Source organism: Drosophila innubila, assembly GCF_004354385.1.
Source record: "Drosophila innubila isolate TH190305 chromosome 3R unlocalized genomic scaffold, UK_Dinn_1.0 2_E_3R, whole genome shotgun sequence".
Taxonomy (NCBI): Eukaryota; Metazoa; Arthropoda; class Insecta; order Diptera; family Drosophilidae; genus Drosophila; species Drosophila innubila.
Window position 1 is genome coordinate 12,875,523 of NW_022995380.1, and position 26,155 is coordinate 12,901,677.

The 26,155-nt window shown below is 35.5% G+C and overlaps 1 protein-coding gene across 3 annotated transcripts in view; it reads right to left on the bottom strand.

Annotated features, from left to right (window-relative positions):
• The window catches only part of LOC117790414 (maternal protein pumilio-like), a 95,047-nt gene that overhangs the window by 53,451 nt on the left and 15,441 nt on the right, over positions 1 to 26,155 (bottom strand). For 2 of the 3 annotated variants that reach the window (XM_034629860.1, XM_034629863.1), the window contains exon 2: positions 24,034 to 24,045. The exons of the other annotated variant lie outside the window; for it this stretch is intronic. In XM_034629860.1, the coding sequence (XP_034485751.1) occupies positions 24,034 to 24,045 (12 nt within the window). The remainder of the gene's footprint in view (positions 1 to 24,033; positions 24,046 to 26,155) is intronic. 3 annotated transcript variants of the gene reach the window in all.

Consider the following 26,155-nt stretch of genomic DNA (forward strand, 5'->3'; position numbering starts at 1 on the left):
CATATCGCATATTTTCAGGCAGTGAAACTAAATCACAGATATCATGAATCTAAAATAACATTTATATAATACCGTACAGGGTATATCCAAGCTTAAAGTGCACATAGAATATCCCGGCTGGCACAACTAGATGGCTTACAAAATGCAAGCTCAACGCATTGCCACGCCCTTTTTTGACATGAGCTTCCCTTGTTTTTGAATGCAACACAACATAGCAAACATAGGCATTTTTTTTCAACATGCCTGTGTATTTGGCAGAGAATAAGAGAAACGGGCGGGTCTTTGCATAGTAATATTATTGCCAATTTTGCAATGTTTACAATTTGCAACGGCTGACATGTATCAAGACAAGAAGAGAGGAGAAGGGGAGGGAGAGTGAGATGGAGATGGAGCATCGAGTGAAAACAAATTCGATTGCAAATTGAATTTTTATTGAATGTTGGCGGCCCGACAAAATGTCAGACCGAAAAGAACGAAATCAAAACTCCTACTCGGTGGCTGGCTGTGGATTTCACTTAGCTATCTATTTCTATTTAGATTCTCTATTTTTTTTAAACACTTCAACAAAGCTTTCGCAGGAAATTTAATTTTCTTCGCAAACCGTACTACTATAATAAATATATTTATGCCAAGTTTCTGCAGTTTTTATATCGCTTACAACTGGGCAAGTTTTTTTATCGCAGACGGAAATGTTATAGAAACTGCCCTTATCAGGCTCAGGCAGAACAACAATAAAACTCAAACTAAAACAGAAACAGAAACTGGGCCTACGCTTGACCGACTTTGCTAACAGTTTAATGCTATGTTATACTCTAACAAAGGATATGATCACTTTGTCATGCATTATTTAAGTTTTAAATATTTTTATTTGAAATCTACATCAGTTTCATAGTTTGATTTCGACAGGTCTACCTGCCTCTCATTCACTTTTCGGATATTTCATTCAACTGCTATACAATTCATTTGAAAAATAGTTCTTTTACAACTAAAAAACTTCTGTTGTAAGTTGTTGCTTTCTGAGAATATTATGGAAGGGTATTCACACTTAGACTCCTCGAATAAAGATGTTTTATCGTCCTTTAATAATTAAAATTCTGCTCGACTCCAAAGCATTTCCAAGTACGTTGCATAAGTGATATACGTGTATGCACATAATATTTATGTATAAAATTTTCTATTGTAATAGCAAAAGTTTAACGGAAATCAACAGTCAACTTAGCTGCATATCAATTTATTGCAATGTATTGTTTCTCCATAGGGTCAAAGAGCCATCAAATCAACTTACCTGTAAAAGACAAAGAAAATTACAGGAAATTAGATAAATTTTATTATCTTTTAATTAGATACGCTACAAATAATAATGTTATGCACTTCTTTTTCTTTAAAATGATTTACTGCATAGTATATTTATAACGAAACTATTTATTTATAATTGCCTTGAGTTGGTTTATAATTTGAAGTTTCCATTTGAAGTCAATTTTCTACTGTATAATCAAATTTGTCACAGATTTTATTTAGTTTTCTCTTTTAATTTGCTCTATTTGTCGCACATAGTGAAATTTAATAGCTTAAAAAATGGACCCTTAGCTGGTAAGACGCTCAGCCTTTTGAGGCGTGGCTAAGCTTGTAATTGCAACGAACTCTGCAGAAGATAGAGATATAAGACAGAAAGAAGCGACGCGTCGACAACGACGACAGGCGTCGTCGGCTAGATGAAAAATAATTAAAAGCAATGACAACTTGGTTTTACTTTCGCAGAGTCGAGTCGAGAGGGAAGTACCGCACACACAAATCCCCAAACACGTCGCTCACATTTCAATTTACGCATGAAAATGTCATTTCCGACACGAAAAATAGGAAGGGGAGAGTAGGAAAGACGGCCCTGATGAAATTTGCATGCAGGAATGTTAAGGAAAAATATATAATAAAAAAAAAAAGAAAAAAGATGGAGTAGAAGCAGACATGGACTTAGATGCGCCTTGGCCTATTCCGCCAAACTCTCCTATTCCCTCTTCCCGTTCTTTTTCTAGCAATACTGCCCACTCTTTCAACTGTCTTTCCGTCTGTCTGTCTGACTGTCTGTCTATTTGTCTCTTGCCGCGTTACGCACGCCAGAAGTGTAATAAAATTAAGAATTCCAAGCTGCCGTGACAAATTTTTTTCATACGCAATGAATGCCGAATGTCTTGAACTGTGAAGTAGTGAAGGAAGGCAGGAGGGAGTGAAAAGTGCAAAGAGAGGGGGCAACCAGGAATGAAGGGAGAAGAGTGAGGTGAAGTGGTATCAGCGAATGAGTGAAGCATTACTGACAGCTTCACGACAGCGACGACGACGTTGAGTGCCAATTTTGCGCTAAAGAAACTCATAGTTGTTCGCTGAAAAAAGGGGGGACGAGGAGCGGGGCGTGCCATCTAACTCCCACACTGATGGAAGTACGAGTATATTAAGCCATAAAATTAGTGCGGCCGCGTGCGGATGAAGGGGCGAGCAGACGATAGGGCAAGTAATGTGCTCAGCTGTGTACGTGAGCGGCATTAGCCGAGCAAACGAGCAGCTCGAGATGAAATTTGTTTATTTGTGATGCGATGTATCGCATAATTAGAGGGCATCCCCAAACAATACTTATAATTTGAGAGCTTGGCAATCAAAAGATTAAAGCGGATTGCCTGCAATTTGCGTTTCTTCAAGAAAACTAATCAAAAAGTCCGAAATACTCAACTTCAGAAGAGATGTCCATTTTGACGGACAATAACTCAGGATGCTTTTGATTTTGAATCTTGAAATTTGTTAAATTTTATCATCATAAAGTCATCTATTTATTAGAGTTGTTATAAATGCGCGGTTCGGTGTTTGCACCCCAAAAAATTCAAAACATTGACAAAAGCTGCTTAGAATGCGCGAAACAAGCTGCGCATCTAATCCAGTGATAACAATCATCAGTATGAACAACAGTAAAATGACAACAACAATATAGAAAAACATCAGTCAGAATGAGCACGCTTCGTTTAGAAATCAACAAATTAGTATGCAAGAGACTAGACTGACAGATGTTACTTTTGTTGTTTTACTCCTGAGGTTGTTATTCTTCTGGTACAGTTATGAGATGTTGATTGACTGAGCTGACTTCACAAATAAATGAGTTTGTTATCATAATCACAAAATTATTAGCACTGCTTATGAATAGCATTAAATGTACAAGGACTTGATGGTAATAAGGTCAGGTCATATCTCTTTCTATATTTCTGTCTCTCCTTCTCTCTCTCTCTCTCTATCTGTCTACGGCAAGATATATTATGTAATCATCGGACTTGTAGTACTACCTCGAGGTCTTGACGTTTGCAGCCCACACAACATTTGTCAATTTAAATGAGCCATAAGCACATTTCGCCAATTTTTGTGATTAATTAAGTGTCTACATTAATTGCAGACGCGCAACAAGATGACTGCCTGGCCCCTGTCCCATGCCTCATGTTCCATACCTCAAGCCGCATGCAACATGCCACAGACAGAACAAACCCAATGGATGCCCCAGCAATTTGCTGCCATGCTGCGCGCATTGGCCAGAACAAATTGCAAAGCAATCGCCAAATAACCACAACATCAGACGCCTATATATCTATGTGTATGAGTAGGAATACGAGTATCTGCAAGTATGAGTATCTGCGTATCTGTGAGATATTTGTGCATCTGTGAGTAGATATACACTGGTTGCTCACAGTTGTATGAGTTCTTGATTGCAACAACTTTAAAAAGCCAAAAGCTCAGTCGACTGTTGAAATCGTTAGCCAGGTTAAGACACACACAGACAGACCCCATATCGGTTGCATAGTTTTGCCGAGTGCCAGAAACTTTTATTTTTTGTTTTTATTTTGGTTAGGTTTTATCAGCTGGTTATGGCCTTTGACTTCGTGTCTGTCTGGTCCATGTGGCAACTGGAGAACGTAGCTAGTTAGTTTTGGACCTTAGCCAAATTTAGTTAAGTCAATTAAATTTCATTCAATTTTTCGTTTATAACTTTAAGTGGATAAATTTTCTTCAGCTGCCAGTTAGGGGCTAATTAAGTGCAGCATAATAAATCAACGAATTTATGCGAACACGTTCAAGGCATATTAATAGGTCATAAAGAGGAGGTGAGACATAGGGGCGGAGAGAGAGAGATAGACAGTTGTTATGGCCAACAAACAGAACAACAAATATACATGACAGATGAAACAGATGAACAGAGAATACAAACCAAAAACAAAGTAAACACAGGCGCAGAAAATTAAATAAAAATGTTAATTACTCAAATTTTATCATCATAATGATCATAAGAGCACGTAGCAAATGAGTCGACATACATTGGGTCCAATTATCTCAGGACTTTTTCGAGTTTGAGAACTGAAATTTCTCAGATACATGCAAAATATAAAAACCTAAAGAATATATATATATATATCAATTTATTTGTGGCTCGCTGTAAACAACGAAATATGCGCATAATTATCGTAGGGAAACAGACAGCTGCAGCCACAGATCAAAACTATGAGAAATCCTTACTCTTCATACAGACAATAAATATTAATAAATTATAAATCATTGACATCAGTGGCAGTGCGAATAAATGCGAACTGACAGCTGCAGAGCACCCAAAAACTAGGTAAGGAATGTGATCGAAATATATTCTCACACGAATGTATGTTAGATTGGTGGGTGTGCCTAGAGTGGGGCGAAGGGCGGGTGTTGAGCAACATGACAAGCCAACAAAATGCATAGCTCTTATTATTTATGACTATTATGATTGTCAGTGAGCGGGCTGCTAGGAAGCAAAACGAAGCAAACCCCTAGCAAGTATCCTAGAGTATCCCATAGCTCGAGTCCGAAGGCGAACCGAATCTAAAACGGGGCGGCTGCTTATTATAATTAGCTACAAAATTGCACATGACTGCAATAAATGTTTCAATTATTTATAATCTCCACTGTATGTCAAAATGTATGTTTGTATTTACTGTGTTTGTGGTTAGCTAACCCCTTAACACTTTAGAGTAGCCCCCGTCATCTGGGGGTCTGTGGTTATTGCGCATTAATTATGTTTAATTACAAATTACACTATGAAAGTTGCGCAAAGTATTTGCCTAATCCAGTTTTATATGACAAAATTAATCATTTTAATTAAGCTTTAGATCAGCGAAATTTAACAAACACAGACGAAGATATAAGTTATAGGATGAGGTCACTTTAAAATGTTTTATACTCTGTAAAATAGGTAGATGATAACAATCGATCGTTACTTAATTCACAAATTTTATATATTCTGTAATTAAAGCATTAAACATGTGCTAAAAAGGTATATTGAATCCTGTATACTCTACAGAGATAGTCTTACAGAATATTTTCTAGTCAAAATTTACTTTCCAACTCAGCTGCAGGGCATCTGATAGTCGATCCATTCCGACTAATGCTGTTGTAAATTAAATTGCCTGAAAACTTATAATGAGCTTCAATTTATTAAGTGGCCAGCACAGTGGATGAGTCTTAGAAATGGTCAGATATAAACTCAAATCTATTTGCCAGCCTCTTCCACCACCCATTCCCTGCCCACCACATATCGACCCTCAACCGTGTTTACAAAATGTATCGATCCATTTTAGCTCGCCCATAAATAAATTGTGCATAATTTATCTTTCAACGGCATTTGTTTAACATAAATAAAAACAACGCGGCCAACATTAAAAGCAAAATTAAACAACTATTTTGGCCAGGCAAAAAACATGAATTTACTATATGGATCTAATGATGAGCAATGGAACAGATAGACAGACAGTTAGATAGATAAATAGCTCGACAGAATAATGGGTAGGTAGACTATTGAGTGGGGGATTGGAGGATGGAAAAGGTATTGGTAATGGCAATGGTAATGAGCTGTATGTTGATTTGATGTGCCGCAAAACAAAACAAAGGCAAATATTTATATTTAATGTAGTTATCGTTGTTACTGTTGTTCTTTTTTTCTTCTTCTTCAATTTAGTTGTTTGATTGAGGTAAGCAGACATTACGCAAAAATTAAATTGCAATTAACTGGAAATTATATCAGTAATTATGCATATGAAATTAATAAACAAATAAGTAACAATATTTGCGTATTAGCAAACAAAGCCGATTCTAAAATGCAGCCTGTGCCTAATTAATGTACTTTCCAGTGAACTGGTTCAATAAAACTGTGAATCCATGAATTATACAGTTAACATTATGCAAATGACAAAAATTAATAAACTCAGAAAAATTAGTTAAGTCCGATTGCATAAATGTTAAATGTAAAGAATAAAACAAATTTTAAAAAAATCTTTTGCAATTTTATATTTTGAGCTTAGCTATTAATATATTTCTGGCAACGACAACCAAGAGTAAAATGTGTACACATTTATAAAATTATAAATATAAACTATTATTTGTTAATGAATAGATTTAGCAAGGAAAACTTATACAATTACAGTGAGTCATATGAGTTACTTATCAATGCTGAATATTAGATTTATTAAAACAAAAATTATTTTGACAGCTGTTTTACAATCATATTTCTAAAAGGTTTAATGAACTCAATGAGTACAACTTTTTGATATGAATCATTACTTGAGTGTTTCGTAAATAAAATAAAAATACAAACAGAGCAAAACACTTTACGAAAATATTAATTCTCAGCTGCTTTACTACATATATTTTAACAGTCCATCATTTATCAACAGCCTAAGAAAAATAAATAGTATAATTAGAATGCAACTAGTAGGAACTCGAAAAGGGAACGGAAAACTTTTGTCGTGTGCGGGGCAAAAAGATTTTGGCAATTGTCGCAGTTGTAGCAACAAAAAGACGCAAGTCAACTGAGGCACAACGAAAATGCTAATTAATGTGATTATGCTGCCATTTTAATGTTAAGCAATTGTTTAGCGATTAGTCAGGCGTCAAAAGGCGCAAACAACAAAGTAAAGAAAGAGGGAGGGTTCTTGGCAAAACCTCATGTTGATAAATTGTTGTAAAAGTGCAGTCGGGCGCCAATTTAATGCCAAAAGTTTTGCCATCAACCGAAAAGCGAAAAGTAGCAAAAATTACATATTACACATTATACATTACACATACGCCCTGTGTGGCAACAGCCGAAGTAGTAGCAAAGTTTAAAGCTTTTGACATGCGCTGAGGTGTTGAAAGCATGGAAAGCAAGTTACGCACACTTACACACATCTACACTCTCTACACCCTCTACACGCACACACACACACATAGACAGCGAGTGCAGCCAAAGGAAATGCGGTGGAACCTCACCTGTTCAACCCGTTAAACAGCCGCAACGTTGGCAAAATGTTTTTGCTGATAAGCGCAGACAAATGCCACGCCCACAAACGCTCAAACAGCAAAAATCCCACCTAGCTGCTAGATGCCTGGCTAAACTGACAGCTATAGAGACATTAATGTGACGAGGGTTTTGGGGTTTGGGTTTTGCTCTCAACACGAAAAAGTTGCAGAAAATTACATCACGGTTTGAACACAGTGCGGGGAAAACTGGGGTTAAAAAAAGAAAAGAGGAAATCCGGCTAAATCAGTTCATGTCTGTGGCTGTGTACTAAAGAAAAAAAAATGGAAAAAAAGGTGCTGAAATCTGTGCGCTACACACACAACCCTCCTATTCAGCATCGTCTTCTGGGACTGTTTGCTGGGCGTATCACATGCTGTGATATGTGGAGTGCTGCGGCATGATGCTACCGTTTTTGGTTTTCGGTTTTGGTTTGCCATTTAAAGCTGCACAACGTCATTTGCTGAAATACTAACCAGTTAACTGTCGTAACAGATTTTTTTTGTTGCCCTCCATCAAGTACAAGTAGCTTCACCAAATAGGCAAACTTTTGATAAGCAACAACGTGCAACCGCATTATTTACTTAACCATTAGCTAAAATACTTAAAACTAAAGATTGTATATCTCAAGAGATTGTCTTGATAAGGAAGAACAAAGTGAATTTGCAGGTAAATTGAACTTGAGTTAAGAGAGTTCAGTTTTCTACGCAATCAAATAAATCTTAAGCATATTCACAAAAATTATAGCTGCAATGCTATGATAGTTATGTCTTCTACCTATCTCTTTTCTATCTATCAATAGTGTTTAAATGAATTAAGTCAATTTTTAATAATTTTTTTAATTGGTCATTTTATTCACGAGTAAACTTTGCTTCGAAGACTGAAAATTCTATGGTCAGTACCAATAAATCGTTTAAGTCTATAAATTGAAGTTTTCTCGACATATCAAAATATTTTTACCTTATATCTAAGAGTAGTTCTAAGTAATGTTTTATCTCTCTATTTTTCTAGGCCATAAATAGATAATTGGCGTAGAGTAAACATTGACAGCGCAATTTGTTGCGACATTGCGGCAAAGATAAAGCTACAAATAAGTAACTGTAGGAAAATAAATAGAAAGAAAAAAACAACTCGCAGCAATTGTTATTGCCACTCGAAAATCTGAAGATCTCGTCAAGAGCCTGATAACAATGTTTATTATTTGCGGACAACTTTCCACTCTTTTCGTCTATTCCCCTTCCAGCGCAGAAACAACAAACTAATGAACAATGCAATGAGATTAAGTTTTGGTGTATGATTCTTTACTTGAGACTTCCTTGGCAACAATATTTGATTTTCCTATGACACAGTTATTGATATCTATCCGTTCAGCTCCGTTTCGTTCGTTATCAAAAGGTAAATAGAAAACTGATGGGAAAAAATGATGGAGGAGCAGGAGAAAAAAGGTAGTATATAATTGATTTGTAGCCGGAAGAGCTGTGTAACAACAATAAACTGACAATAGCAATCAATTTCCATTATTGTAGCGACGGCTAATTGAAAGTTGTTCAGATCTGTTCTACGGTATCAACAGATAGTGGAATGCCTCTTCACTCTTGTTTGTCCGTGTGTGAGTGTAGTGTGTTTTCCATTTCCTGTAGTTATCGTACCCATATCAAATGTTGTCTTTTTCATTTTCATTTTCATTTATTTTATTTTTTATTTTTTGTTTTCTTTATTTTTTTTAATGAAAAACATCCGACAGTCGTTCTATCATAAATAATTCAATTTTACAATTTTACAGCATACTTTTGGGGTAAAAGAAAAAGCATGGGACAGCTGAAAAAAATGTAACAGACCACAGAATACAAACTGGAAACGTAACCAACGTCAAAGTTCACACAGTTGCGCTTCACTGCACAAATATATTAAATTTCGATTTCGATTTTGGGGAAGAAGTCAAACTCCAACTACATATTCAGCTTGAGAGTGCCTGAACCCGAATCCAAATCCGATACTGAATCCATGAGCACGTGCGTTAACCTTTGACATATGAGAAGGCAGCGAATGGCAGTGAAACCATCAAACATATTTTATGTATTAAGGATATGTGAGACAGTACACACGCACACACACACACACACATACACCCATTGCCAAAATATGTATACTCTCTAGGGGCGTTGAAGTTGCAGAGGCAACAACAACAGGGCTTGAAAAAAAATCACGTTACAACACAACAACTGCGACACCATAAAGGACACATATCAAAGTTGCCCGCAGAGCTGCTGCTTCCTTCTCTCTATCTCTCTTTCACTCTGTCTGTCTATCCCTCTCAGTCTCTCTGGGGAAATCAAAACAGATCAAAATGTCATCTTTAAGAGCTTAAATTTGTATAATATTGCGTCTCGTAAACCCAAAAGAGGCACAACAAAAGTGTCAGCTAAGCAGGCGACACAAAGGTGTCTGCCAACGAACTCACTCACTTGACTGTCTGTCGAAGGTGTCATAGCTTATAATAACAATATAATAACATTGTTTAGTTTGTCTTCATTTCTTTTTAGTGATTTAGCTGCCTCTATCAGTGGACCATAAAACTCAATGGGTTGACTTCTATTCTCGAGAAAGTGTCAAAACGTTTTGTGTGCGTTTTAGAGCTTAAGATTGACAATCAGTCATACATCAGTTATTATTTGGGTTACCGAAGAGTATGGTGAAAGGTAACTAACGAGATGATAACTTTAGATATCAAATGAAAGTGAATAAGATTCTTTTTGGAACTAAAATGAAATTAAATTAAAGCCTTCGAAAAGTAAACTATTATTATAAGTTGAATTTTTTAATGAAAGTAAATGAATTAATGCATGTGTTCTGATGTTAAACCTATGTAAATTTGTTCTCTTTCAATCAAGAATTTGGCTTGCTTAACATCGAAAATAAGTCGATGTTCAATTTTGATCTGGAGAATTTTTAAGATACCATAAAAACAAGTTCAACGCTTGATTCAATTGAACTCTTGACTAAAGAAAAAACGAGGAACAACAACAACGAAAACCATAAACGTTGGGAAAGAGAGACAACTTCATTTTAAACTGGAGAAATTCAAAAGACACGAATAAACACAACGTAAAATGAATGTGAATCTGAATTGAATGAGTGAAATTTTATACGAGTTGTCCGACAAGTTCCTTCAGCCTCTTCTATAGATGTGTGATTGTGAGTGCGGGTGTGTGTGTGTGTGTGTGTCTGTTGTGAATCCATTTAGCATATGCGAAGACACAAAGATATAAACTGCATTTGGTCTCCACACATAATAAGACCAAAGCAAATGCTTTGATTTCAAGTTGAGGCGACAGACAACACCGCACACTCAATGGAAAGGTTTTTTTTTTCATTCAGTTTTATGCTCTAGATCTGGGTCTGAGAAACGGATTCTGTCTCTGTGGCTGTGACTCGACCGGACGTACGAGTTTCGAGTGTGTGAGGGTGACAAAACCTAATAAAATTTAATTAAACTCAATCAAAATCCATTTAAGGCGCACAAAACCCTCCAAACAGAACAGAAAACAGCCAGAGCTATTCATATGTCAAGCGTGTGAGTGAGTGAGTGTGTGTGTGTATAAGTGTGTGTCTGAGTATGAGTGAGCAGCAGCTGGGGAAGGCACACTTGTGGGTGCATTTGTGAGTGGACCGCTTTAATTGAATTTTCAGTGCGATCTCTAAGCATCTTCTCGTGCACTTGCAAAAACGGAAATGAAAATGATGTCATTTGATTGCCTTTTGCTTTTTTCATAAGCAAATACACAGCAGAAAAGCACACACAATATGCACATACACCTTCATTTGAATGAGAAATTAATTGAAAAAGCTGCTTGCTGCACCTGTTGACGGACAAAAGCTGATTAGCTTGTGGTCGGCCAGGCCAAACGGCAAAGCAGAATTCAATTTACAATTACCACAATCAAAACTAATAGTTTCGTTCGTGCTGCATACACACAACAAAATTTTGACAGACTTCAGTTGAAAACACAAGAATGACTAAATAAATCTATAAGAAAAGATGGAACAAAAAACAAAGTCTATTTCAAAAACACATCAACTAACTTCTGCATTTCTCTGCGTGTAGTATATTCATAAATGGATGATTTCCACTATGTTCATATATATATGCATTTATGTATGTTCCACAATAAGCTGACCTCTGTGTCTGTGCATCTGTTTGTTTGCTTAATTTAATTTAGCCGACACAATGTTGAGGGATGATGATGACCATGTTGATAACCAGAGTCAGACAGGGAGCGAAGGGTAAGACGGTGAAAAAGGGGGAAGAGTTCAATTTACTTGTTAGCGGACAAATCAAAACCCTGTCGTATGCAAATGGTAAGAATGAATGGAGGAAATTAGGGTGTGCGGGGGATGATAAACCAAATAGTACATATTATATATGGATGACCCCTTATAAGTGGCCCTCTTGAATTATGGCAGCTACTCAAATGGAACTGGAGCTGAGGGAACCGTTCTATTGGGTACTATTCACGCAAGTGTCTGTCAAATTAAGCTCCCTGCCCACAACAATGTATGCCAAAATCAGACTACATTTATAAGTATCTATATGTATTAGGGAATATCTCTCTCTCTCTCTGTCGTAGATATTTTAGACAGTGTCTAGTCATATTCAACAATGTGTAAATTGCTTTCCATATATTTCGACTTAATTTATTTTCGTGTGCCATCGTTAAAAACTAAACTGAAATATACCCAAAAAGATTTTTCATCTCATATACAAACAGCAGCAACAACAAAAACAACGAAACGCGAAGAAAAATCATTTTTCCAAATTATAAATACATTTTTACCTCAACGCAAAGCAAACGCAGCGACTGCGAAATTGACGCTGGCAGCGCTGCTAGCGCATGCAGGTGTGCGCCAATATGATTATTTTTAGTAGTTGCCAAAGACGTCGACGTCGACGTCGACATCGACGCTGGCGTAGGCAGAGATACGTAGCTATGCTGCGCACCACTCGCCTGTTTTTAGGTATGAATTTAAGATATATTTTTGTATCTTTTTGATGCTCTTTCTGGCTTTTTTTTTTGGCTTTCGACTGTTTAGTGAGTAATTAACAAGCAAAACAAAAACAAAAGCTAAACAGAAATATATTGCAGTAAAGAAAGAAGAGGAACGGCAACAGAATGCTGCGAAAGTGGGGCGGGGCAAGAATGGCGAGTACTTTGGGCAGAACGAACCGCCATTTCACTTAACTAGACATTAATTATATGCCACAAACTGAGCTACTTGGAATACGAATATGAATATGAAGCTGCAGCAACAACAATAACAGCAATAAGCAAAACTCGAGCATATGGCCCAATGGCAACAACGATCATAATAATAAATATAAATATTATACAAACATGTGTGTATAGTATGATTATTATTGCGGCATATTGTAAACTAAATTTAGCTCAAGGCGTTTGTTTTTTCAGCATGTGCTACTACCTGAGATTTTGTTGTTATTTATTTATTTCAGAGAGCACAATATGTTAAATATAGTTTCGTAATCTTCCAAGCTTCTATTAAATATTCTTTTTTTTGTTAAAAGTCAGTTAATGCTCTTTTTAAACCAGGTTCTGTTGTAATTGTTTACTTTAAAAACATCTTCAGCAATCCCAAAGTCTTAGTTATTTACTTGGGTTTAATTTAATAAAATTTAAAAAGTACATGAAGCCACCAAATATTCACTAAGTGTATTTATATTACAATTACTGGTGATTACATTGGCATAAAGAAAAATTTTTTGCAGATATATTCAATTAACTTTTAAGTATACAACGAGCTGAACAAGTTTTTGATATTGTTAAATTCTATGTTTAATTTAAATGTCAATGCTTTAAAACAAAAAGTTGATTGACGTTGGTGAAAATATAAAAACTATAGAAAATGTGCTAAAAGTTTTCTGAAAAACTTCCAAGTAAAATGATAAAAGGTTAAAAAGTACTTATGCTTTGGGGGTTTTTCTTTTACAGTCAACAGCTGGCGTGGGGGCCTTTTCAGTTGATCTTGTGGCTGGAAACTTACCTGCAACGAATAGTAAAAAGTAAAGAGAAAAACTCATATTAGATATTAATAATTTACGGTAAACGCAGCGGTGCAAAGCATTTTCAAAATAAAAATATTTCGTAAGTTCAAAAATGCAATAAACACACGAAAATTTACGAAGAATTTTGTAAGAAACAAAAAGAAAAAGTACAACAACAAGAAGCCCAACAAGTAGATAGATAGACAAGTGGTACAAGAATTTATGGCTATAAAAATGTTTATTGCTTGTGTTTTTATGTTACGCGACGGGGAGGAAGCTAAGAGCTATATCTATCTCACTCACTCGCTGTATATCTCTCACTCTTACTCTGTGTGTGTAAGTTCTTAAGCAACATTTGACAGGTAGTCCAAGGGGAGCTGCCACCGCTTTACTGTCACTGTGAATAATGCGGCCCCTCATAAATTGGATTGCGTGTGAAATGGCCCCTTTCCTCTTACTTTCCGTACCTCTCTTACACTTTTTTAGTTTATTTTCCCCTTTTTTTTACCCGTTCATAACTAATTAGCTGACGCTACATTTTCAACACTTTTCATCAAAATTTCATAAAGCTGCCATTTGACATACGTATTAGGCATTATACCAACTGACAAGAGGAAATGAAGAAAAGGGAAAATTGTAAAAAAAAAAAATGAAAGAATTATCCGAAATGAAAACGCAGCACATACGAAGGATTAATCCTACAAACGTTGAGGACAACTGTCTTAACTGGTTTCCACCGTGTTGCCTGATGTCATGCAAAAAATTTTTACAGATTACAGTCAGGGATTACGGCAAAACCTCATCGTGAGTCCAAGAGCAAAGGGATTTTAAAATAACTTTCACTCAGCCGACGAAAAAAAAACAAAATTAAAATTAAAAATTATCTGTGATGAACTTGAAAATATCCTAACAAAATGTGTTGTATGAATAAAAATATTTTCTGTAAATATAATATGTATATTTTCATTTAGTATTTTTTGAAGCGAACATCTTATATACTTTACTTTTGAAATCGCATTTAAAAATAGAAAAATAGAAATTGAAATGTTTTTAAATTTTTTTTAAATGTAATGCAGGCTTTGTTTTAAATTTTTGAAATATGTGTCTTTGATTATTACCCAATATTATTATGGACTTAAAGCTGTAACCTAAGACTAACTTCAATTTTAATATTTTTTTTTATCTGACTAAACTTCAACTCCTAGCTGGATTGCTTCCTCTTCCGGTTAAGACAGTATGAATATACAACACAACACAAGGGATAGGAAAAAAAAACCATGAACTTTCCCAGCGACATACACACAGAGCAGTGCATATATTTTTTAATCAAAATTCTCTTAAATAATTAAAATGCAAATTGTGCGAGCATAAAAATAACAACAAACAAATGGCAGGCGATGCCATGACACAAGGCAAGGACAAAGCAGCCAAAGGACAACAAACAGCAGAACGAAAGCTGAATGATAGGACAACAGCAAGAATAACAATAATAATAATGTTGCCAACGATGATGATGATATGATGAAGATGAAGATGAACATGATGATGCTTTTGTGGCGCGGAAAGAAAGGGGCAGACGACAACTTTGACAGTTCTTTGTGGCATTTTCCACCGCCACCTTGTGACATAACTGTAAAAACGAGTGGGGTGCAGGGGGAAGCAAGAAAAATCATGATAACAACAACAACATTGGATCCCTGAAAGTGTTAACGATGATGATGATGTTAATGTTGATGATGATGATGCCACAAACAGCAGCTGAGACTGAGAGGCAAATAAAAAAAGAATTACGAAACATACGTATCACATGGCAGCTTTCTGGCTCCACTCATAACCCACTCGAAATGACCCCTAAGCACACCACACACACACACTCACTCACACACACCCATATATTCTCGCACACAAGCTTGTTAAATTCATGGCACGAGCTTTGCATGCACAAAAAGGTTTGTCACGAACCTTCCCTCTGAAAATTCAAAGGGTGCCAGCGGCACGTGCTGTTAAGGGTATCTTCCCCTTCCTCTCTCTCTCTCATGCTCTCGAACTTTCATTCCATCTCTTTCTCTCTATAAGCACTTTGAACGTTCTGTTCATTAAGCTGCTTATTATGTTTGCACTTAAAATTTCATATGTGACTATGGCAGCAAAATGTGCCCTACAAATTTTTAGTTGTTATGTGCGTGTGTGTGTGTGTACAAGTGTGTGTCCTTTAAAGCTGAAATTATTAGCATAGGGCTGGTTGAGGTATTTGAAAATGTAATTAGGACAGAGGACAGAGGACATTTTAGGTTTTAATAGTTATACTTTTGTTGTAATTAATGTTTAATGCTCGCCTTGTACCTGTTCCTCTTCTTGTTATTGTTGTTAACATAAAATGCAATTAAGCTTACGCCATGTGGTACCCTTAACCCACTTTTCAGACATGTTCATAATAATTAATTTTTTTTCGGTTCTATTTTTTTTTCTTTTATCATATAAATATTAAATTAAGCAAACAAAATCTTCATTTTTACATTTTCGGAGAGCTTGCCTTTTATTTAATGACTGCTGTCGTTTAATTGGTTGGGACAAAGAGACAGAGAGAGAGGAGCAGATTGGGGAGAGGGGAAGGCAGGCAAGTGAAATGTTTGCGGTTAGTTTGTAAAGTAGAGAAGTATGATTTGTCAAGGAGAGCAATGCAACCGCAGAAGATATTTCATTAGTCTTCTCCAGCGGTCTCTTGGGGAAGGGCTTAAGTATCGAGCAATAGGAAGCACCTTACACTCTTACACACATCATATAATAAGCATTTATACAAAAAAATATTCGCAGAAATATAAGCAAATTAAGGAACTTTAAATATCAAAATGATCAGCGCATAAATGAAGCTATTAAAAGCACAAAGAACACAGTAAAAATAAATAGCTTTAAAGCTATTGGCAAAGCAAATTTTCAAATGCAAAGAATAGAAAATAAGGAACAAGGACTCACAGAGGAAACCAAAAAAGTGACAAACGGTTGAGAAAAGTGTGTTTAAAGTCTGGCAACGAGAGCTTGAGAGCAGATGCTGCTCCGGAGGGTTGACTCGATAGATACGAGGACAACAAACCAGACATGTACACAAACTGTGGAGCAGACATCGGACAAGGGGGCTGGGTAAAACAGGGAGAAAGATGGGGGCGTGTCGACGTGTGGCAACCAAGTTTATTTAAGCGAAAATGTAATTTTATGCTTTTTAATTGAGCGAATATGCGTGTAACATGTGCTAGTCGGCAAAACAGAGATCAAAACGGTCGACAACATAGAGGGAAACGAAGTGGGAAGGATGATGACATAGATGAAGTGAATGGAGTGCCAAAAAGGATTCCACAAAGTTGGTCTATGAGTGGTTGGAGACGAGAGGGCGGCTTGATGAGTTTGCGATGCATTCAAGCGTCAACATGAATACAAAGTAAGCGCAAGACTTCTAACCTGGTTGCCTGCCTGCTGATGTTGCACATTAACTGGCCAGGACACTTTCAGTCTGCAGTGGCGTTCCTTAATGTATTTAAACAACTAAAAGGCGCTGAGACAGCAGTTAGGGAGATAGCGAGACAGAGCGAAAGAGAGTGAGGGAGAAGGAAATCGCTGCCTGGCTGGACGTTGATGATGAAAAGCAATAAAAATGCAACATTATTAATCATCATCAATCAATGTCATCCATCAAAATTGCGGCACTGGAGTTTGGGGCGTCGTTTATGAAGCTGCCTTTTGTTCTTCTTCTGTGCCCTGTCCCATTATCATCAACGGCTTTTCATCTAGCACCCAGGCTACAAGCCCCCGGCGGGACTTCCAGACGGGCTGGAGACAATACACACAGCAGAAATTTAAGAGGTGGGAGGAGTTGTCCGATTGTAATGTAAGACAGAAGACGGGATACGGTAGAAAGAAGCTTTAATAGTTCTAAAGACAGAACAGTTATTTTCATGTTCATATTCAAAATAAAATTAATTAATTCTAATTAACATGTGTAATTAACATGTGTGCATAGTAAGAGAATAGTCCCTTGAGATAAAGTCTCTGTTATTTAACATGACATTTACAACGCAGTTGGGTTTAATATTTGAATTGAGAAAACTGATTTAAATAAACAACAATAATAATCAATCACACTTGTATAAAACATTTTTAAGAAATAGCTTAGCTTCCCAAATATTTTATTGACAAACATTAAGCACCTAATTAATGTCGAATCTATCAACGACAACCACTTAAACTGCATGTTCAAGTAATTTTATCGATTTCCAAACAATGTTAACTTTATTTCAACACAGTAATATATCATCTTATCGCCTATTATCATGTTCGAACTGAATAACTCGACCACTCGTTGAACTTGACCTGCTACAAAGAAATCTTTTCAGATCATCATCAACAACTTGTAGATTTCATATGAGTCAATTTTAACATTTGAAGCCATTTAGTTTATTTTATTCGATTTTATTGCTAAAATCTCGAATCTTGAATCTATGGCTCAGATTAGATCGCTAGATAACTCGACAAAATCGAAAAGCTGAGTTGCCAGATAGTTAAAATACAAGCTACGAAATTGATTGACATTGAGCTGCCTAAAACGTAATCAATATTTAAATAAAGTTTTCGCACACAAAAAAAAAAAACTATTAAAAACACACAAAAGGTGGCGCTGCTGTGCAAAGTTTCGTTAAAGTTCTGTTACCGAAACTCTTCTTTCACAAAAAAAGAGACAAACAAGTGCACTGACTGCAAATAGTTGTCCAACAAAGGCAAGAACAAGACAAGACGTCGAATTGGGCAACAAGAAGTTCAAAGAGAGGGACTTGGCGGTACGGTGGGGGGGCTACCAGGTGAAGTAGGTAGCTGACATTATAGGAGTACTTCCATTATTTTGTATGTCAATTGCTTTTCAAGCACTCACGACAAAGAAGAATAGCAGTTGAAACGGCAGAAGAACGTGTTACATCGAAATGTAGGTGTAGGTATGGTTGTAGTTGTGGGCGGCAGAGATAGTTAAGGCAAGTGGCAGCAAAGTGCTGCAAAGTTTTTAAGCACACTTTTCCCCTCAACCAAGAAGTTTTCAAGTCAGTCTACAAGTCGGAGCAACAGAGGCAAACGGTAACACAGTTCGTTAATTAAATTCACGACGAAGCAACAACGAAAAAAGAAAGAATTTATTAACAAAAAAAATGCACAAAACAAACGCACAAAAACGAAGACGAAGCGGCCGAAAATGGTGGCATGATGTAATCCACGAAGATCGTGTGGCAAGTGGATATTGGAAACAGCAAAGTTGTCAAGCTTGTCAAAGTTCTAAATGTGTAATTATCACATAAATTATGCAAACCTCAAGCGAATTATTTATTTATTATACATTAATTATTCTTCTCATTTGTTATTGTTTACACAATTAACATATGACATCCATTGACAGCAGTTTTTTTCACCTTTTTTTTTTCTTGCTTTAAGTCTTTCTTTTGTACGTTGACTTTCTTGGCCAAGTTCATTGACTCTTTTGACTTTTGTGTTATTTTGCGTTCTTCTCATTGTTGTTGTTGTTGCAGTTTTTGACTTTCATTTGTTTCAGTTTATTGATTTCTTTCGAAATGATATTTAAGCTCACAAGTTATAATTTTTTTTTTTCGCTTTCCATGCTTGATGGAAAACCTTTCTAAAGTGACAGGCGGCTCACATGATTAGCCACGATTTGCCTAATTGAAATTGAAATATTGACCCCAAAAAACAGTTGTGCAAAAAAAAAAAGAAAAAAAGAATAGTGATCGTGTGACCTTTTTTTTGGAGATTGTAAGTTTCTTCTACGAACAAAGTGACTTTTACCAAGTAGTATATTTATGATTGGCTTTCTATTGAAAATTATTTGCTGGTTCAATTCTTATTTTTTTATATCAATCTTTAATGTTATTTTCACTGAATTTTACTTCAAATTTCTTTACATTTTCTTCAACTTATATATGAGTATACGAATTTCCACCAAAATCTAGGCTACGTTAATCGCACGTACTCTCTTCTTATTCTTCTATTGCTGTGCCCTGCTTTCTTAAGCTCAACTTTTCTGCTCATTTGTTCACATGGGTTCTCATCATCCATTAGCTGCACGTTTTTGGTTGCTTTTTCAAGATTTTCTTACGGCTTTTGTTGCCAAAAAAGATCTCAACCTGACTCACATTTCACGGCAAACCAAAATCAACAAACAACAAAGAAACCCACAAGTAAATGTGCAAAAGAACCACAACTTTATACAACACACAGAAATAAACATAACTCAATTAAACAACATAAACAATAAATATTAACCTACTTTTTTGCAGTCACTTCGACAACAACAACTACATAAGACAACGTATTTCCACTATGAGAATGACTGCAAATAAAATTATAAAGAATTTTTTTGAATCTCATTTAATTTTCACTTCTCAACACTGTCATATCAAAGCTCCTCTGATTGACTGCATGACAGCATTGCTTTTGTTTGGTTTCCACTCAAAACAAGTTGCCTCATACGCCCACTGGCTGACCGCAATTTGAGAGAGATGAGATGGGAGAAAGAGTGCGACAGAGCAGCAACAACAGAGCATCAATTGGTCATTTCTACCTGGTGAAAATTCCAAAGACATTATGTAGCTTTTTTAGTTCTTTTTTTTTTTGTTTTATTTTTCTATTTTGTGTGTCGCGTAGATTTTCGCACTCGGCTCGTTGACAGCTTGTTGATAAATTTGCTGTTGACTTTAAGATAAAAGAGACGAATGGGGAAGCTACATGAGTGTACTGGCAATTTTAGTACATGTCAAATGGAAAAGTTCTGTGGCTAAACTGAGGGACGAATAGTGAAATTTTACTCAAAGTAAAATGTACTGCTTATATAAAAAGTATGTTGTGATATTAAGCATATGGTGACTCAGATAAAAAAATGTATTACAAGCAGATTTTTTTAAAAAAATGGGCAGCTTCAGGTATTCCTTGTTTCCGAAATGATCTCAGTATTTACGTTTTCAGTATTGACAATCAAAACTGACGTGGTCCACTCTGCAAGTGGCTTTGACTGGCATTTTCAATTTGCACTAACTTCAACGGCAGGACAAACGAAATTAGAGTGAAGGTAAGACATGAGGGAAGAGAGGGAGAAAGAGGTCAAAGAAAATAAGAGAAAAACAATTTGTATAAAGCGCTGCGGCAAAAAGGCAGACGAAAAATGCCCAAGTGACGCCTTTCTTAAAGTATTAAGGTCAAAAGTGTTAAACCAAAACAAAACTGCAACAGCAGCAACAACGACAACAAATCAGGTAATACAAACAGGCAACAGCAGATTTGCAGCAGCAGCAGCAGCAAGAACCGCAAAAGAGCGCAGAGGCATAAAAAAACCAACTGAAGCTCGGCCAAAAGCCCCTCCTCCCAATGTTAACATGGAACAGAACATGCCAACAAGTAACGGTAAAGAAAGAGAGTTCAAGAATTGGGTCAGGCACAGAGAAAAAGAGACAGAGAAATGTGCAGTGCAAATATGTAATTGGCCAAAGCTGACTGGCCTGGCCTGTTCGAGAGCTTGGCTTAAATGAAAAGAAAGTTAAGAACAAAGAGAACCGCAAAGAATCGCGGAAATAGCAGAATATCAGAATCGACGCTTGAATTTTGCTTACACCGTTATGTTGACCGCCTTAGTTAACGGTACTGCTGTAGAACATTGTCCCTCCCGTCCCTCTCCTTTCCCACAACAGCCAACGATTTGGCGGATACTGAAAACCGGTTTCACATTGCCTGGTCGCTTCTGCCTTTCAATAACAACATTGACACCCAGTTTTGCAGAATGTCTTTGACTTTGATTTCCTTTAGGTTCTTGTCGGTTGACGATTGAATACACAACGATTGAAACTGGTTTTAAAATCTTACATTAAAATGATTTCCTTGTCAAGCTGTGTAGCTTTCTAAAAGACAAGCACAGTATATTACAACGGTATTTTAAATCTGTCAATGTAAGTAATAAATTGATAATAGAATACATAATAAAATATTAAACAAACTGTTTAATTATTGCTCATTAACAATCTCATTCTTATATCTAGCATAATTTGTTGAACAATTTCAAATTGGAGGTTCTGCAACTGAACAACGTAATAAAATAAATTTTAAGAAATAAAAACCAAAACCGGAAATTGTTCAATACACAAAACAAACCAAACTTGGATGCTTCCGTTTGATTGCCACGTTTGAAATAAATGTTTTTAAATATTCGTTTGCAGTTTCATTCCATTTGTTAATATTTCTATTAATTTTATTCTGTTTTTTGTTTAGGTTTGATCGGAAATTTAATGAAATCACTTGATTCGCGCATGAGCAAGCTTCAAATCCAAAGTCAAAATAACTTTGGAGACTAATTAAAAAAAATTATAATAATAATCAAAGTGAAACAAGTATTGCAACAATTTAGCAAATGGTGGAAATAAAATTGGCAATAATACACAATGCAATACTACTTTATCTAATTCTTCTACTTCAATTGGATCTCAATTATATATACGTATACAATCAACTTTCTATTTAATTGCCTTTAATATGCTCATTCAATGCAATTCCAATAGTTTCTTCATTTTTAACTATAGTTCAATAACACTTTCAATTTTGATTTATATTCAATGTACATCATTGACAATGTAAACTTTCCTTTGGAATCTGCCAATCTCATTATTCAGCTTCCAAGTGCCTATCAGTTCACAATTTCTTTTCAATTCAAATTGAATTTATTGTCAACTTTAAAAGGCTGTAACTACTTCTCTCATCTCAGTCCAATAGCTGTTTAAATTTTACTTGAACCAATTATTAAATTAAATTGTCCCTTTTAATTTATTTAAACTAATTTACTTTATTTCATAAAAAAAAACTACGCTCACCCAGCTTAAGTTTTAATTTTAAATTCTGATTATAATTGACTTCTTAAAAAGTTGTATTCGCTTTTAAGTATTTTATCTAGTTTTCGGGTTTGTTTATGATCTTGACATTTTCCTTACTGGTAGATAGAACGTGCTATTCATTCACACAGATTAGTATAAAGATTTCGCTTAACAACTGGCTTAAACTTAACAAAACTTGAAGTGGGCTACTAAGTCCGACCGGACTGAACCAGTCTAGTTAATTAATATATTTTATGGCTTCTCGTAGTTCTTCAAGGGGTCAAAAGCATGAGAGCTGGCCAATGAAATTTGCATCTCTGATTATGTCATATGGCAATGGGTGTGTGCTATTTGTGTCTTCATAAGAGTACGAGTTTATGGAATGCCTTCAAATAAATTGCTAAAGCATTCGATCTTCGGTTCATTTGACATTTTAAGTTAATTAGCGTCACTGTCAAAGCATCGAAATTATTTCATTTTGATGAGTTTCTCACTTAGTTATTTCATTTGATGTTATATATATATATAGATTAATTTTGGCTTTGTCAACTCAGCCAAAAATTCGTAGACAAAGGCTGTCAGACCTGTTCCCTGACGAATAAAAAACAAAACAGAAATATATAATTAAATGAGCAACTTGTGTTATTGCTTATACAATCCTTAATACGTTTTAAAAGATCTTTCTGACCGTTTTTGTTAGAATTTTAATATGTTTTCTCCTTATAAGCTAAACCAAATACAGTAAATACTCATATTATTCGAATGAAAAGGTCAAGATACCTACAGATAAGTGAACATTTTTAAATTGATTGTCCGTTAAAAGTAGCTTTTACTGTAAATATATTATATAGCCGAGCATTTATTATGCAATTTTAAGTGAGATTTGCAACCCTTTTATGCCCATCATTAATAATGCAAATATATGAGTTTAAAAGCTGTGGGATTTTATTAAGCTGACGATTAGATACGAAACCGACAACAATAAATGAGAAGTATTTAAAATATATATTTCTATACATCTAATATCTAGTTTGTCATAGCTAGACGACAATCCATGTCAAATCTAATAAATTAAACAATTTATTGTCGCTCGCCTTTCGTCTAAATATAAATATAAAATACCAAAAAATAAAATATTATTTAATTTGACTAAAAAACTATGACGAATCCAACCCGCAAAAAAAAAATATTAATACTACCACAGATATTTGTTGCTGTTGCTCTGACGAGTGACTAATAAATTCCCAAGACAATTTATGGAAGCTCTGTGATATGTGAAATACCATGTTTACCTGCTGTTGTTTCTACTTGGAAACTTTGCCCCAACAACAAAAACAAGAACAAAGTAATAATACAAAGTTTTTTTTTGTTATTGTCTAAGCACTTATAATGAGCTGGCAGCTAAAGTAGAACCGTACCCAAACAAATGGATATCTAATAGTTTTCGGCACTAAATTCAATTGGCCTCTTCGATCTAATGACGCAAACGGATGGCCAACGAACAAGATAACATTTTGTTTAGACCATAATAACAATATTATATAACACAGAATGATGTTCATTCGGCATTTGGTTAATAAATAAGCCATCGAGTATGAAGCCATGTGCGAAAAATCCATATATACCCCATTCCGAAAATAATAATAACATTTTGCTTACGATTTTGTATCTGTTTATACTTTTATAGAGGGGGAGTGAGAGATTTGGGATTTCTGTTTCATGTATCTTGATTCCCTGCACAAGTTACGTACATTGTCACCTACCTGCAATGAGAAAGAAGAGATAATTATTTAGAAATATTATTTAATGTTTGTATTGATAGTTATATTTTACAATACAAGATAATTAATATAAAAATATTTTTAAATCTGTTGAGAAGTTTTTAGATTCAGTATTAACAAATTTATAAGGACATTTCTGTTATATTCTACACTTTCGCACATAACTCTTTCTTTTCCTCTCCCCTTTTGTGACTCTGTTTTAGTGCGCCTATTAAATTGCTCGTTGCTGTAGTAAAACTGTCAACAGCTTTCGGGATGATAGACAGACAGACTGTTGGGTAACAAAGGCTTTGGTTTTGAGCGACTGGCAAACTAGTTAAGCCACGGGGTATAACCAAAAAATCCGCATCAAAAGCGCTGCTCATAAATCAGTGGCCTTTTTACAAAAACAAAGGCCAGAAATTGCGAGACCTCCATATCCAATCCCAAAAATAGAGACAAAGAGAGAATCATATATACCAGGTCAGAGCGGGTTCAGAGGGTCAACTGCTTGGGAGATAAGGGCGAGCGGAAAGACTCATAAATATTGACGCGTTTCGTGTGCTCGAAAATTGTCGCGCGCGGTTTTTGTCGCTAGCAGCGAGCAGGGTTATTAAAAAATTCATGGCTTGTAAAATGCAGGCAAATCCCAGGAATATGAAATTTTAAAATGCCTATAAAGGAAGACAAGAAAGCCAACGAATTGGCCAACTGACTGGCAAAGCAGCTTAAACCCACACACACACACACACAGATTGTTGCCCCTCTGGCCTTTTAACCGCAAAGTGTTGGGTGTGGGTTTTGGTTTTGGCTTTGGCTTTGGCTACGGATATGACAACTCACCCTTACTGCGGTCATTGGGATTTCAGTTTTCATTGCCTGCGTTTGACACTCACATTCGCAGGGCCACTCGAAAACATCATTTACATATCCAGGACGCATCCTTGGCAGCGCCTGCTGCTACAAATATACATGAAAAGCTTCTACATTTTTATATCTTGCCCAAAAAAATATAAAAAAAAATTCGATTTTCCAGCCTCAATTTCTTTTTTTTTTTTAATTTTTTTTTATTATTTATTTTTTATGTTTTAATGTACTTCTCTTCCACCCTGTGTTATCAATCTTTGACTCCTCATATTTTCTTTTTGTTGTTCGTAATGTTAAACAAACACACAAATGAAATTAAATATTTATGTTGCAACTTTCGATTTATCGTTGATGTACATAGCCTCAAGATCATTCACCAATTGTATTAGCACATCATTTATTTACGCGATTTTACTTTTAAAACTCAATTTCAGTTTTAAATATATTTGCATTATTTTGTATAAATTTCTGCAATTTCTGTTATTGGGAACTTCAAATATGTTCTAAGAATGTGTGCAGTATTTTTTAAGGGATTTTATAAATATATTTAGGTATTTTCTTTTAAGTCACAACAACAACAGAATCTTATGGCACATGTGTGTGCAGTTTTCTTCGATTTTTCCCTCGTGTTTTTGTTTATTCTTTAATTACGATTATGCGGTTGATTTATGTGTATGAAAACGGGTGGGGGATGGACCATAAGAAAGCAGCTGTTTCTTATGCGTTTGTGTCTGTATATTTCTGGATGGATGGGTGGATGGATTCGTGGGTGCAGGGTCAAGTATTTGGCCTTGAGCAACGCAACACTGGGAAGATGCCAGTTAGGAAAAATGTAGGTGACTCCTGAGCAAAATATAAAATTGACGGTAGATTGAAAGAATTTTTAGTTTTAATCTCAGCTTGTCCTGTATACTTAATTAATCAGAACTATGTAGCTAAGTTCATGTGCCAAAAATCTTTTTTTTTCTAAAGTTTCTTTGTAATATTCCAACGAAATATTAAAGTTTATTACGAATTATTTGTCTTACTTTCACCTTAAGTCCGCGCACATTTGCTCATAAATATATCATAGATTTCTCTGCATTGCGTAGGGTATCGCATGATAAATGACTTGTCTGACCAATGGAACCATTCATCTCTATATACATGCACTCACACTATCCATCAATCCATCTATCCTATCTATCTATCTAACTTTACTAACTATCCAACTTTCGTTCTATTGCCTTTTTTTTTGCATGCAGCT